Genomic DNA, 13,858 nt, shown 5'->3' on the forward strand with positions numbered 1-13,858 from the left:
GATGAAGTTGAAGGAGCAGCTTCACAGCCACCACTGAGGCAAAGGTCTCAGCATGCCCCTAGTGGCCAATCACGGCAGCCACATAGACAAATAAGGTCACGGTCACGGATGCCTGTTGCTCACCAACAACCCCAACAGCCTAACCCAAACCTTAGCTTGCAAGATGGTGCTCAGGTTAATGTTCAATCAGGCGGAGCCATGATGGACATTTTGAGAAAACAAAATGAAATCACAGAAATGTTAATTCAAGAACAGAGGTTCTCGCTCTTGCCTTCTAGAGAGATTCCTGTTTTTAAAGGTGATCCATTAAGTTATGTCTCTTTCATTAGTACATTTGAACATTGTGTAGAAAGCAAGACAAGTGACAGCAGAGATCGACTGCTCTTTCTAGAACAGTTTACAGATGGACAACCAAAGACACTTGTGAGAAGCTGCCTTCACATGGATTCCCAAAAAGGCTATGTGAAAGCAAAACGGCTGCTACGCAAACATTTTGGAAATGAGGTTCTCATTGCTGCTACCTATCAGGAAAAAATTCTGAATTGGGATTTAATCCGATCAGAAGATGGCAAAGCCCTACATAAATACGCACTCTTCTTGAGAACATGCTGCAATGCCATGAGCAATAATGAAATTCTGCAAGACATGAACAATCCTACACACTTAAAATCTGTCTTATCAAAACTGCCTTTCAAGCACAGAGAGAGGTGGAGGACTGTATCTTATGATTACTATGAGCGTACACACAGAAGAGCCAAGTTCCCACAACTTGTAAATTTCATTGAAAGGCAAGCAAACATTGCCGTTGATCCCCTCTTTGGAGAAATACAAGACGCAAAACCGAAGGACAAGAGGACATTCCCTTCTCCCCGAAATAGTAATTTGAAATCAGCACCAGTTTCATCATACACTAAAAGCAACTATAAAAGCAGTTTTGCCACAGTAACAGAATCCTCAGTACCAAAGTCACAGTCGGGCACAAACAGCTCTGCAGCGGTGCAACAGAAAACATGTTTCCTTTGCAAAGAGAATCACAGCACAGATTTGTGCAAGGAATTGGATAAGAAAATGCACAAAGACAAAGTTGAGTTCTTTAAAGTAAATGGTTTATGTTTCGGTTGTGTGACTCAGGGTCACATGAGTAAGGACTGTAAAAGACGTATGACTTGTAAAATATGTACAAAGAAGCATCCTACTGTGTTGCACATTGAATTTAAAGATGCAAGTCAAACGAGTCCAAACACCGATAGCGTGTCAGTGGGCAGTGCATTAGTCACCATGAAAAGGCCTATCCATACTGGGGCCGGTGACCAACAAAAACTGTCAATTGTTCCTGTGCAAGTTAAGTTGTCAAATTCCAATCAAGTACTTCAAACGTACGCTTTCCTTGATCCAGGGAGCACTGGAACCTTCTGTACTGAAGATATAAGGAAGCAACTGAATGCCAAAGCGACACCAACTCGAATCCTACTTCGTACTCTTGGACAAGAAAAGGTCATAAGTATTAACAGAATCAATGGGCTGGAAGTGTCAAGTCTTGAAGGAGATAATTTCCTAAAACTGCCACCACTCTATACCCAAACAGAAATTCCTGTAACCAAAGAGCAAATTCCCACTCAGGTTGATGTGCAAGAATGGAACTACCTAAAAGAGGTTAAGTTGCCATATATTGATGCAGATATTGGACTCCTGATTGGTAATGATGCAGCTAAGTTTATGGAACCTTGGGCAGTAATTAATAGCAAGGGTAAAGGGCCCTACGCTGTAAAGACAAGACTTGGATGGGTGGTTAATGGGCTTCTACACGAACCCACAATAAGCCATAAGCAGCCAACCCATATTTTCAGCAATCGCATTGATTGATTGAATATTTTATTAGGCAAAAAATGTAAAACAACACATTTACATTTAAAATACTTTGTCTAACAGGTCCGTTCATAAAAGTCCTTGCGGACTTGTTTCCAATGAGGGCCTTGGTATTCAATTCATAGACATATATAGTGGCATCACAGTTCGAATATCATTACACAAAGAAAATAAAAAAAACAGCAAGAATATATATATATCTATATATATATCTATACACATATATATATATATATATATATATATATATATACATACATATATACATACATATAATACTATGTACAACAAAAGAAAATAAAAAAATAAAAAAAGGGGGGGGGGGGATATGTACAAGAACAGGGGGGGGGGGGTCGGCTATCTAATAGGAAAATGGTACTACCTCCTCTTTTGGCCTCCTGAAAGGTGATTTTTTAAGGCTCTTTTAAATGAGCCCAGCGAACTGCATTTTTTGAGGGATGGGGTTAGCCCATTCCAATCCTGGGTGGCAGTGCTGTAGAAGGAGAATTTGCCCATGTTTGTTTTATGGGTGGGTGGTACCAAATTGTTGTTAACGCTCCCTCTGGTATTGTGACTGTGGGTGTCACTAACCTTTTGGAGGTATTTACTCAGATATGCGGGAATAGGGGGCATATCGGGCAAATTTTCGTTTACAATTTTGAAGGCCAGTCCCATTTTTAGTTGTTTAACCCTGTCTTCCACCCTGAGCCAGCCTAGGCTGGCAAAATGGGCGGGAGAAAGGTGGGTCATGGGCCCCAATCCGAGGAGTAGCCGAATCAGTTTGTTTTGGGAGGTTTGAAGCTTAGTCTTCAGTGACACTGAGGTGTTGGAGTACCAGGAGGTGCTAGCATAGTCAAAATGTGGTTGAATCAGGGCCCCTGAGAGGGTCCTGAGGGCCTGTGGGTTGACAAAAGAGGAAACTCTGCCCATAAATTTGGTTCTCTGGTTTACTATTTTGACCACCTTTGTCCCCATGCTTTCACCCGACAGGTATTTGTCGAGAATACAACCCAAATAGGTAATCTCTTCTTTGCTAGCGATAATTGTGTCATCGACTTTGACCTTGAAATCATTTACCTCCATCTGTCTGAGGGAATGTTTGGTCCCAAAGAGAATGGATTCAGTTTTCCCAAGGTGTAGTGACAGTTTGTTATCGGTAAGCCAAGTACGGATTTTTGAGAGTTCAGAGCTGAGCGCCTCCTCAACTTGCAACTTGTCCTCTCCCGAGATCAGGAGTGCCGAGTCATCAGCGAACAGGAACAATTTGCAGTTACAGGCAGCATTCATGTCGTTAATGTATAAAAGGAACAGTAACGGCCCAAGAATGCTGCCCTGAGGAACCCCACAGCTCACCGGGAGGGAAGAGGACATGGTTCCGTTGATGTCAACCACTTGCTCTCTACCCTCCAAGTAGGATCTCATCCAGTTTAATGATGTGCAGTCAAAACCAATCGCCCTCAGCTTATCAAGTAAAATTGAATGGTTTACAGTGTCAAACGCTTTTTGGAGGTCCAACATGACCATGCCGCAGTATTTGCCCGCGTCTACCTCACGTTTGATGTAGTCGGTCAAATACATCAGGCATGTGTCAGTGGAATGGGAGGTTCTGAAGCCCGATTGGAATTCAAACAACAGTTTATGCTCGCTGAGGTAGCTGTTGATTTGTTCTTGAATTAATCGCTCTACAACCTTTGAGATGGAACAAAGGATGGAAACAGGCCTATAGTTGCCAGGTTCTAATTTGCTTCCTTTTTTATGTAGAGGGATTACTCTTGCCAATTTGAAATCCTGTGGGACGTGACACTGGCTGATGGATAGGTTTGTGATTTGGGCTACTATGGGGGCAATAGCAGTAGCTGCGTCTCTGAGGAATCTGGTGGGGATATTGTCAAGGCCGGTGGCCTTGTTCGGCTGGAGGGCTAAAAGTTTTCTCTGCACATCATCAGCATTTACTGGTTTGAATGAGAAAGAGTCTTTTTTAGCCTCTAGTTTGTCATAGTAAGCATGGATGTGGTCAGAGCCGTACAAACCTGAATGCTGAGGAAGTTTGCTTACCAACTGGGTTGCAATGGTGGTAAAAAAGCTGTTAAAACAGTTCGCAACCGCTTGCTTGTCGGTAATGAGCACGCCACTTGAAATAATGCAGATGTTTGTAGTTTTGGTTTGAATTTTGTTGTTGCAGCCCAATTTCTGTAGCGCTTCCCACAGCTTTTGTGGGTGGCTTTTGTTTGCCTCAATGCTTTCATTTAAGAAATTCTTTTTGGCAGTTTTGACCATTTTGTTTACTACATTTCGTTGATTTCTGCATCTTTCAAGTAGTTGCAAATTTTTGCATTTCCTAAACTCAGAGTACAATTTGTTTCTGAGTTTGATGGCATTTAGGATGTCTTCCTTCATCCAGGGTTGTGTACGGGCTCTGACTCTCACCACCTTCTTGGGCGCTAGGCTATCAATAACAGACACAAAGGCAGTTTTGAAACCAGACCAAGACTCCTCAGCCGAGGAGCCATCGAGTACATTTGACCAATCCATTTTCTCAAGAGCTGTTGTGAGAGCTTCTGAAGAGTAAGTTTTCATAGCCCTGCAGCTGACCGTGCTATGACTGTCAACTACAGATCTGTGAATCTTACGCGTGCAGAAAATGATGTTATGGTCGCTTAGACTGCACTCGATGACCCCACTTAAAGGAATCCTCGACTGGTCTGATGTCAAAATGAGGTCAATGATGGTCTGAGAAGTGGGGCCTACCCTCGTGATATTTTTTATCATTTGGGTGAGGCTATGCATGTCACAGAATTTTCTGAAAGATTTAAATATGGCGGCGTCTTTCCTGAGAACATCAGTATTGTAGTCGCCAATTAGAATCAATTCCGAATTTCCAATGATTGCCATGTGCTCCTCTATTAAATCATAAAACTCATTTTGATCTGGGGGCCTGTAGATTGCGCCAATTATCAGGGGTTTAGCGTGAGGATAGATGATTTCTATCCAGACCGATTCTGTGGGGTTGTTCTCCAATTTTGGGTACACATTGAAAATGATGTCAGATCTCACATAAATGCAAACCCCCCCTCCACAAAGAGTTCTGTCTTTCCTAATGACATTGTAGCCTATTATCTCAATTTCAGAGTCGTCTACTGAGTCATCCAGTTTAGTCTCTGAAAAAGAGAGAATCCCTACCTTGCCATTTCCAAACATGGATCTTAGTTCAGACATCTTTGAGGAGTTTTTGAGGCTATTCACATTTAGGTGAACGATGTGTAGACCTTTTTTGGAGAAAATCGTGTCCATCTGTTCAGTCTGGAAAAAATCAGGTTCCTTGAGTTGTTTTTTCCTAGTTTCAAAGGTGGGTGGGGGAGGAGAGGGTGGGTGGGGGGGGTCTGGAGTCGCTGATGGGCGGGGGGTTTGGGTTAAAACCTGATCAGCTGGTTTCGTGGTCTCTGCCAGATCTTCCTCCGTCCTGCTGTGGGGGGAGGGGGGGAGGGGGGGTGGAGGTGTGATCGGGGGAGGGGGGTGGGGTCTTTGTGGTTGCAGCAGGGCAGTGGGGGGTGGGGGAGGGGTGAGGCAGAAGTTCTGTGTTGGCGCCATGGTGTGATAAACAGGGGGAAAAGATTCTCTGTTTACAAGCCTTCCCCACAAAGGGAAACCGTGTAAATGACGCCCTGGGTCCATTGACAAAACAGGGAAAAGAACTCCGTTTCCCAGCATTCCTCTCGGTGGGACACGCTGTGGTTGTACGTCTCTGAATTCAAGCCTTCCCCACAAAGGAAAACTTTGAAGACGTCGTGCTGTATCCATTGAGAAAGCAGGGAAAATAACTCCGTTTCCCATCTGTCCTGGTATCGGCTGGTGGTGGTGGAGGAGGAGGGGTGGGGGAGGGGAGAGGCCTTTGTCCCGCGTCGACTCCAAGCAGTGGTCCCAGGGGATAGAGAATACCGGGGGGAAAACACAATTTTCATGCGTTTCCCTCTGGGAGATGCCTTGCCGTTGTCTTGGGCCCATGTGACCTATGTGGCGCATGGGGAAATCCTCTTGATGACGTTGTTGTTGGGAAAGCCCTTGTCTCGTCATCAACGGACACATTCCTTCAGGCGGTGGTCTGCTCGTCAACGCATGTCTTGGATCAAACACGGACGCTAACCGGGACAAATAATCCATTCTTGTTTCTCCAGCTCTTTGCTGGGGTTCATTCTTATCAGGTGAGGTGGTCCGTTGCCAAACAAAGTTATCTGTCTGCATGTTGTGAACCGGGCTTTGTCGGGTGCCTCCGTCGCGTGTGAAAACAGCTGTTTTGTTGTTTTGGCCATTGTAGCAGTGATCATAGCTGGTCTCCGTGGTGTCCACGGTCGGTGGTCCGGGGTTAGGATGAACGTTTCCCGACAACAGTAGACTCAACCATATGATCTTTCTTACTGTAAGGCCGTCAAGCTGGCTTGGGGTTCTCCTCCGTGTTTGTACCGATTTACGCGCGTCGAAAACTTTAAAAAGTAACGTCGCTGCGTCTTGTGGTATATCTCCGTTTCCACTCGCTCTCCGTTGAAGCTGCACATTGTGGGATTCGATGAAAATTAATCCTTGCAATATAGCGGCGTAGCACAATACCAGGTAGTTGCTGGCTGTGATAATCCTCTTTAGGCGAAGATGTTGTTTTCGCCGCCGAAGAATGGAGCGCGGGGTGGAATGCAGGAGCGGAGAAGAGGTGCGACTGTCCTCTCTGAAGGCCATTCTCAACTCTCATATCGATAATAAATTTGAATGACCTCATGATCCAACAATTCAATTATGATTTCCCAGAAAAGGGTTATGAAGAGAAGGCAGAAATGTCTATGGAAGATAAGAGATTCATGCAAATCATGTCTGACTCTACTAAAATTAAAGATGGTCACTACCAAATAAACCTTCCATTCAAGCAGACTGATATAGCGATGCCTAACAACCGCCATCTGGCAGAGCAGCGTGTAATGTCACTAAAAAGGAAATTCAAGAAGGATCCGGAGTTTCACAAAGAGTACACTGACTTTCTTGAAAGTGTCATTCAAAAGGGACACGCTGAAGCTGTACCACGAGAGCAGTTAAATCCAGAGGAAGGAAGGACCTGGTACTTACCTCACCATGGAGTACGCCACCCAAAGAAACGCAAACTGCGTGTAGTCTTTGACTGTTCTGCATCATTCCAAGGAACTTCATTAAATGATGAGCTTATTCAAGGCCCAAACTTAACTAACACACTGCTGGGCGTCTTGATCCGGTTTAGACAAGAACCAGTAGCAATGATGGCAGACGTAGAAGGCATGTTCCATCAAGTGAAAGTCACACCAGCTGACAAAAACTTTCTTAGATTCTTATGGTGGCCAAATGGTGACATCAGTCACAGCCTAGTAGAGTACAGAATGACAGTGCATTTATTTGGAGCAACATCTTCATCCAGTGTTGCTAGTTATGCCGTGCGAAGGACTGCTGAAGATAATAAGGATAAGTTCTCAGCAGTGGCAGTTAACACTGTTAAAGAAAACTTCTATGTCGATGATTGTCTTAAGTCTGTGCCAAGTGAGAAGGACTGCATAGCACTATCTAAAGAATTAAGAACCCTGTGTGCTCAAGGAGGTTTCCGCCTAACCAAATGGGTAAGCAACAGCCGCACAGTGCTGGCCTCTATTCCAGAGGAAGAGCGAGCCACAGAGGTAAAAGATATTGACTTGGATCAGAAGCACCTACCGGTAGAACGGGCCCTTGGAGTGCAGTGGAATGTGGAGGAAGATACATTTAGAATCCAAGTAAACATGAAAAATCAACCTTACACAAGAAGAGGAATCCTATCCACTGTAAGTTCAGTGTACGACCCTCTGGGGTTCTTAGCTCCGTTCATATTCTCTGCAAAGCACATCTTGCAACAGTTATGTCAGCTGAATTATGGATGGGACGACAGGATTCCAGAGGCTTTCTGTCAATCATGGCATAAATGGCTCACTGGACTACAGCAAATGGAAAACTTCAACATTCCAAGATGTATTAGATCTAAAGAATTTGGCAAAATCAAGTCAGCCCAACTTCATCACTTCTGTGATGCAAGTGAGACAAGATATGGTACTGTGACCTACCTTAAAATGACCAACACTGAAAACCAAATTCACACATCTTTAATCATGGCAAAAGCAAGAGTCGCCCCCTTGAAACAGGTTACGATACCTAGAATGGAACTTACAGCTGCAGTACTAGCAGTGAAAGTAAACCGGATGCTGGAGACTGAACTACACCTTCCACTCAGAAAAGCGGTGTTTTGGACAGACAGTACATCAGTCTTGAAATACATCAGAAACAACACCAAGCGCTTTCAGACTTTCGTGGCTAACAGAGTCAGCACTATCAGAGAACACTCTTCCGTTGAGCAGTGGAGATACTTGAACACCAAGATCAACCCTGCAGACCATGTGTCCCGAGGTCTTACAGCAGATGCATTTTTAAAGTGTGAAAACTGGAAGAAGGGACCGGACTTCCTACAGGAAAAGGAAGAGACATGGCCTAACTTACCTGCTGATCTCACCCCCATAACAGCCGACGATCCTGAAGTCAAAAAAGAGAAAGTTACAGTCAATACCATCCAGATGACAGATCAAGATCCTACTAGCACACTCATACACCACTACTCAAGTTTCTACAGATTGAAAAGAGCTGTGGCATGGATGCTGTATTTGAGAACTCACCTTTTACAGTTGAGTAGAAAAAGGAAAGATCTGATGCGAATTCAAGAACCAGACGCAGACAAACAAAAACAGTCAATTGAAGTAGAGATGACAAAATTCAAAAACACTGTAAAGGTACACAACCTCTCTCTGGATGAACTGGACATAGCAGAGATAGCCGTTGTACAATTCTGTCAAAAACAAGGATTTCAAGAGGAAGTTGAAACATTACAGAAAGGAAGTTTGAACGTGCAGAAACACAGTTCAATCTACAAACTTGATCCCAAACTTGAAAACGAGGTATTAAGAGTGGGCGGGAGATTAAGCAGAGCAGCCATGCCGGAAGATGCAAAGCACCCTGCCATTCTCCCAAAAGACCATCATGTGTCTAAACTCATTCTTAGAAAGATCCATCAGGAAGTAGGACACAGTGGGAGAAACCACATGCTCTCCTTACTGAGACAAAAGTATTGGATTCCATGTGCCAACTCATTGGCAAGAAAGATTCTTTCTGAATGTGTGACATGTCGACGTCTCAATGTATCTGTTGGAGAACAGAAGATGGCAGACCTGCCAAGAGATAGAATAACACCTGACCTACCACCTTTCACACAAGTAGGAGTAGACTATTTCGGACCTATTGAGGTGAAAAGAGGCCGTACCACAGTCAAAAGATATGGAGTCATTTTCACCTGCTTAATCAGTAGAGCAGTACACCTAGAAGTGGCCCATTCGTTAGATACAGACTCGTGCATTAATGCGCTCAGGCGTTTTATTGCTCGAAGAGGCCAAGTGATGGAAATACGGTCAGACAATGGGACTAACTTCATATCTACGGAAAGGGAACTGAAAGAATCTTTGAAGGAATGGAATTTGGACAAAATAGAAAGAACTCTACAGCAGAAAGGAGTCAAATGGATATTCAATCCACCCGCTGGTGCCCATCATGGTGGAGTATGGGAACGATTAATCCGTTTGCTCAAAAAGATCTTGCTATCAGTCACCAGACAACAAACTCTGGATGATGAAAGTCTCCATACTGTCATTTGTGAAGTGGAAGCCATGCTCAACAGCCGCCCACTCACTACAGTTTCAAGTGACCCCAACGACCTGGAAGCATTGACACCGAATCACCTGTTATTGCTTAAGAAACAGTCGATCCTTCCACCAGGAGTGTTCCAGGCCGCTGATGTATATGCAAAGCGCCGTTGGAGACAAGTACAGTACTTGTCAGATCTATTTTGGACTAGATGGATAAAAGAATACCTACCTCTTATGAATGTACGTCAAAAATGGAACCGCATCCGCAGGAACTTTGAAAAGGAAGATATCGTGATCATAGCTGACACGAATGCACCAAGAGGATCCTGGATGTTGGCTAGAGTCCTGGAAACAATGCCAGACTCAAGAGGACTTGTGAGAAGTGTGCGTCTTCAGACAAAAAACAGCGTACTTGAAAGGCCCATCAGCAAGATTTGCCTGCTGGTGACAAACTCAAATTAAGAACTGAAGATTCAGACAGGCCTATACACCATGCCTGTTTCCCACCTCACAAGTATTTATTTGATTTTGTTTTGAACATTTTTGTATGGCTCCAGTTTTGATTTTGTATTGTTATTAGAGCCTGCCCATAACAATAGGGGCCGGTTATGTAGGAGCCATTTCATTTGATTTCATATTTTTTGACTGAATGGCGCCCCCACTGGTCGCCTCGAAAAATGGCACCATGATTCCCTATTAATCAGGCCGCAGCTGTGTGTAGCAGGACGCCAGAGGAGAAACAGATTTTCAACCGCTCGCTCGCACCATACACACACAGCGCAGATCATGAATGAAAGACATTGAACCGAATTATTTTGAGTTTATTTTGAACCTTTATGCTGCGCCTGTTTGTTTTGAAAGCTTTTAGTTTAAGTCTGGAGCCTGTTATTGTTTTCGTTGTTTGCCCCCGCCCCCCATATTATTTGAAACGTTTACAAACTCCTTCCATACATCAACCTGTCCTGTTCAAATCAACCTGTTCGATCCAACAAGATGCAACTATCAACAAACAACAAACAGTGAGTAACAACAACAGCCCAAGTCAAAGCATAGTGAGCGCGTTTAAGACGTATCCTGGCGTGGATAGGCATATTGGCCCTACATATTGTCTTTGTCTGACAGAATCAATCATATTGTTTCCAATGGCATTGCAATTTCAAGGAAATACTCTGCATATGTTCCACCTGTCAAAACAATAGTCAGGACTTACAGGCCGGGATGCTGCACTCCTCACAGACATGCTGCTGTCTGGTTCACTTGACAAAAGGGTGAGCATCTATGACATCAGAGGCGAGAGGACGTACTTTTTCCCTGTCTGTTGCAAGTTTTTTTCACTTAAATTAAATTCTGGAAAGAAATTTGCCCCATGGCAAAAAGTTGATGTGCCTGGCTGCAGATGGCCAGTACATCATCTCTGGAAGCAAGAAAAGTCAACACTTTCTATGACGCTCATGTCTCTGCATAATAAATACTTAAATAAGCTGCTGCTCACAGACGGACACACACGCACGCACGCGCGCGCACACACACACACGCACACGCACACGCACACGCACACGCACACACACACACAGACGGACAGGGGCGAAAACATAGTCTTGGCCACTATAATTACACAAGTAGGTGCTTTCATTTGGGACTACATGTAATCCGTGTTGTGCCACCTATGCACTCCAAAGCCATGTTTAGAGGCACACAAAGATGCTCGCCAGTCAAACTCCTGGCACTACCCCTGGACGGTACTGAAACCGCAGATCCATCAGAAGGCAGATGTACACCCTAAATCTGGGGAGGGCTGTACAAAAGGATCCCACGATCCTACCATACTTACCCGTAGGGGTCTTTTGTCGACGTCATATAGCTGATGCCATATGACATCACATCCAATCACACAGTATAACCAGTGCAACTTTGGGAAAGGTATCGGAGTAAACATAGTTTAAGGATTGGGATTGCAGTGTGCGATCATGAAGTACATCCTGGTCACTGGAGGGGTCATATCGGGCATCGGTAAAGGCATCATAGCAAGCAGCGTGGGGACCATCCTCAAGTCATGTGGTCTGCATGTAACCGCCGTCAAGATCGATCCTTATATCAACATAGACGCGGGAACGTTCTCCCCCTATGAGCATGGTGAGGTGTTTGTGTTAGATGATGGGGGCGAGGTCGACCTGGACCTGGGGAACTATGAGCGCTTCCTCGACATCCGACTGACCAGAGACAACAACCTGACCACTGGAAAGATCTACCAATCTGTCATCAACAAGGAGAGGAGGGGAGACTACCTGGGCAAGACCGTACAGGTGGTGCCACATATTACAGACGCCATTCAGGAGTGGGTGATGAAACAAGCCAGAGTGCCTGTTGACGATGACAATGTCGAACCACAAGTGTGTGTCATAGAGCTGGGGGGCACTGTCGGAGACATTGAGAGCATGCCTTTCATTGAGGCGTTCCGACAGTTCCAGTTTAAGGTGAGGAGGGAGAACTTCTGTAACATCCATGTCAGCCTCGTACCACAGCCCAGTGCAACAGGAGAACAGAAGACCAAACCCACACAGAACAGTGTCAGAGAACTGAGAGGACTCGGGTTGTCTCCTGATTTGATCATGTGTCGCTGTACCACTGCACTGGAGAATTATGTCAAAGAGAAGATCTCAATGTTTTGTCACGTAGAACCTGAACAGGTCATCTGTGTGCACGACGTCTCCTCCATTTACAGAGTTCCTCTCCTCCTGGAGGACCAGGGCGTTGTGGGATATTTAAGCCGACGGCTGAGCATGCCCACTGAGACACAACCAAGGAAGATGCTGACCCAATGGAAAGAGATGTCTGACAGGTCAGAGGGACTCCTAGAACACTGCTCTATAGCACTGGTTGGAAAGTATACAAAGTTCTCAGACTCCTATGCTTCTGTGATCAAGGCTTTGAAGCACTCAGCGCTAGCCATCAGCCACAAATTGGAGGTAAGGTGCATAGACTCTGCTGATCTGGAGCCAGCCATGCAGCAGGAAGAACCAGTGAAGTACTACGAGGCCTGGCAGAAACTGTGCAGTGCTGACGGTATCCTGGTTCCTGGAGGGTTCGGTGTACGAGGGACTGAAGGGAAGATCCAAGCCATCCACTGGGCCAGGAAACAGAAGAAACCCTTCCTAGGGGTGTGCCTTGGAATGCAATTAGCTGTCTGTGAATTTGCCCGCAACGTGTTGTTATGGCAAGATGCCAATTCCACTGAGTTTGACCCAGAATCAAAACATCCAGTGGTGATTGATATGCCAGAGCACAACTCTGGACAGATGGGTGGGACCATGAGGCTTGGAAAGAGACGAACAGTCTTTAAGACCAAAAACAGCGTATTACGTAAGCTCTACGGTGATGCAGAATATGTCGATGAAAGGCACAGACATCGCTTTGAGGTCAACCCAGAGCTGAAGGGTCACTTTGAAGAGAAGGGCCTTCGCTTTGTAGGTCAAGATGTTGAGGGGGAAAGAATGGAGGTGATAGAGTTGGATGATCATCCATATTTTGTGGGGGTTCAGTACCACCCTGAGTTCACCTCTCGTCCCATCAAACCATCGCCTCCCTACTTCGGTCTCCTGCTGGCTGCCGCCGGGAAACTCCAGAAGTACTTGCAGAAGGGCTGCTTGTCAGCACAGGACACTTACAGTGAACATAGCGGTAGCAGCACCCCTGGCCCTGACGAAATATCAGAGCTCAAATTGCTTTCGATCTCACAGGGGGAAAAATCTAATGGAATGGAACACACTGGATGAATGTGCTTGTAATGCACACTCCTGTTTTATATCAATATCAATAACCAATTTACTTTAAGCTCTCAATAAACCGTTATATTAATATATATATATATATATATATATATATATATATATATATATATATATATATATTATAATATATTATTATTATTATTATTAATAATAATAATAATTGTGATAATAATAATAATAATAACTAGAAAAAATGCTCCTCGGAGCACAAGTCTCCGCCAGCAGACTTGTGTTGGGAATGTTGGGAATGTTCTAATTCTTATGTTCTAACTGTCCTATCCGTCCTGTCTGTATAAGTGTCCGATCCGTCCTGTCTGTGTAAGTGTCCTATCCGTCCTGTCTCTGTAAGTGTCCTATCCGTCCTGTCTGTGTAAGTGTCCTATCCAATTGTTACAGTATCCGCCATTTCTCAGCCATTTCGTGATTGTTCCTGTCTTACCTCACTTTGAAAGAGGCACAAACTCTTTCAAAGTGACACATGTA

General features: G+C 44.6%; 1 protein-coding gene across 1 annotated transcript; it reads left to right on the forward strand.

Annotated features, from left to right (window-relative positions):
- Nucleotides 1–11,551: 11,551 nt before the first annotated feature.
- Nucleotides 11,552–13,360, forward strand: LOC311040657 (CTP synthase 1-like; the record flags this gene model as incomplete). The annotated part of the gene is made up of 1 exon (XM_084050986.1): nucleotides 11,552–13,360. The coding sequence occupies exon 1, from the start codon at nucleotides 11,555–11,557 to the stop codon at nucleotides 13,358–13,360; it is 1,806 nt and encodes a 601-aa protein (XP_083907112.1). The 5' UTR covers nucleotides 11,552–11,554.
- Nucleotides 13,361–13,858: the final 498 nt, after the last annotated feature.

This window comes from Gymnoscopelus microlampas (assembly GCF_963454915.1).
Source record: "Gymnoscopelus microlampas genome assembly, chromosome: 24".
Classification (NCBI taxonomy): domain Eukaryota; kingdom Metazoa; phylum Chordata; class Actinopteri; order Myctophiformes; family Myctophidae; genus Gymnoscopelus; species Gymnoscopelus microlampas.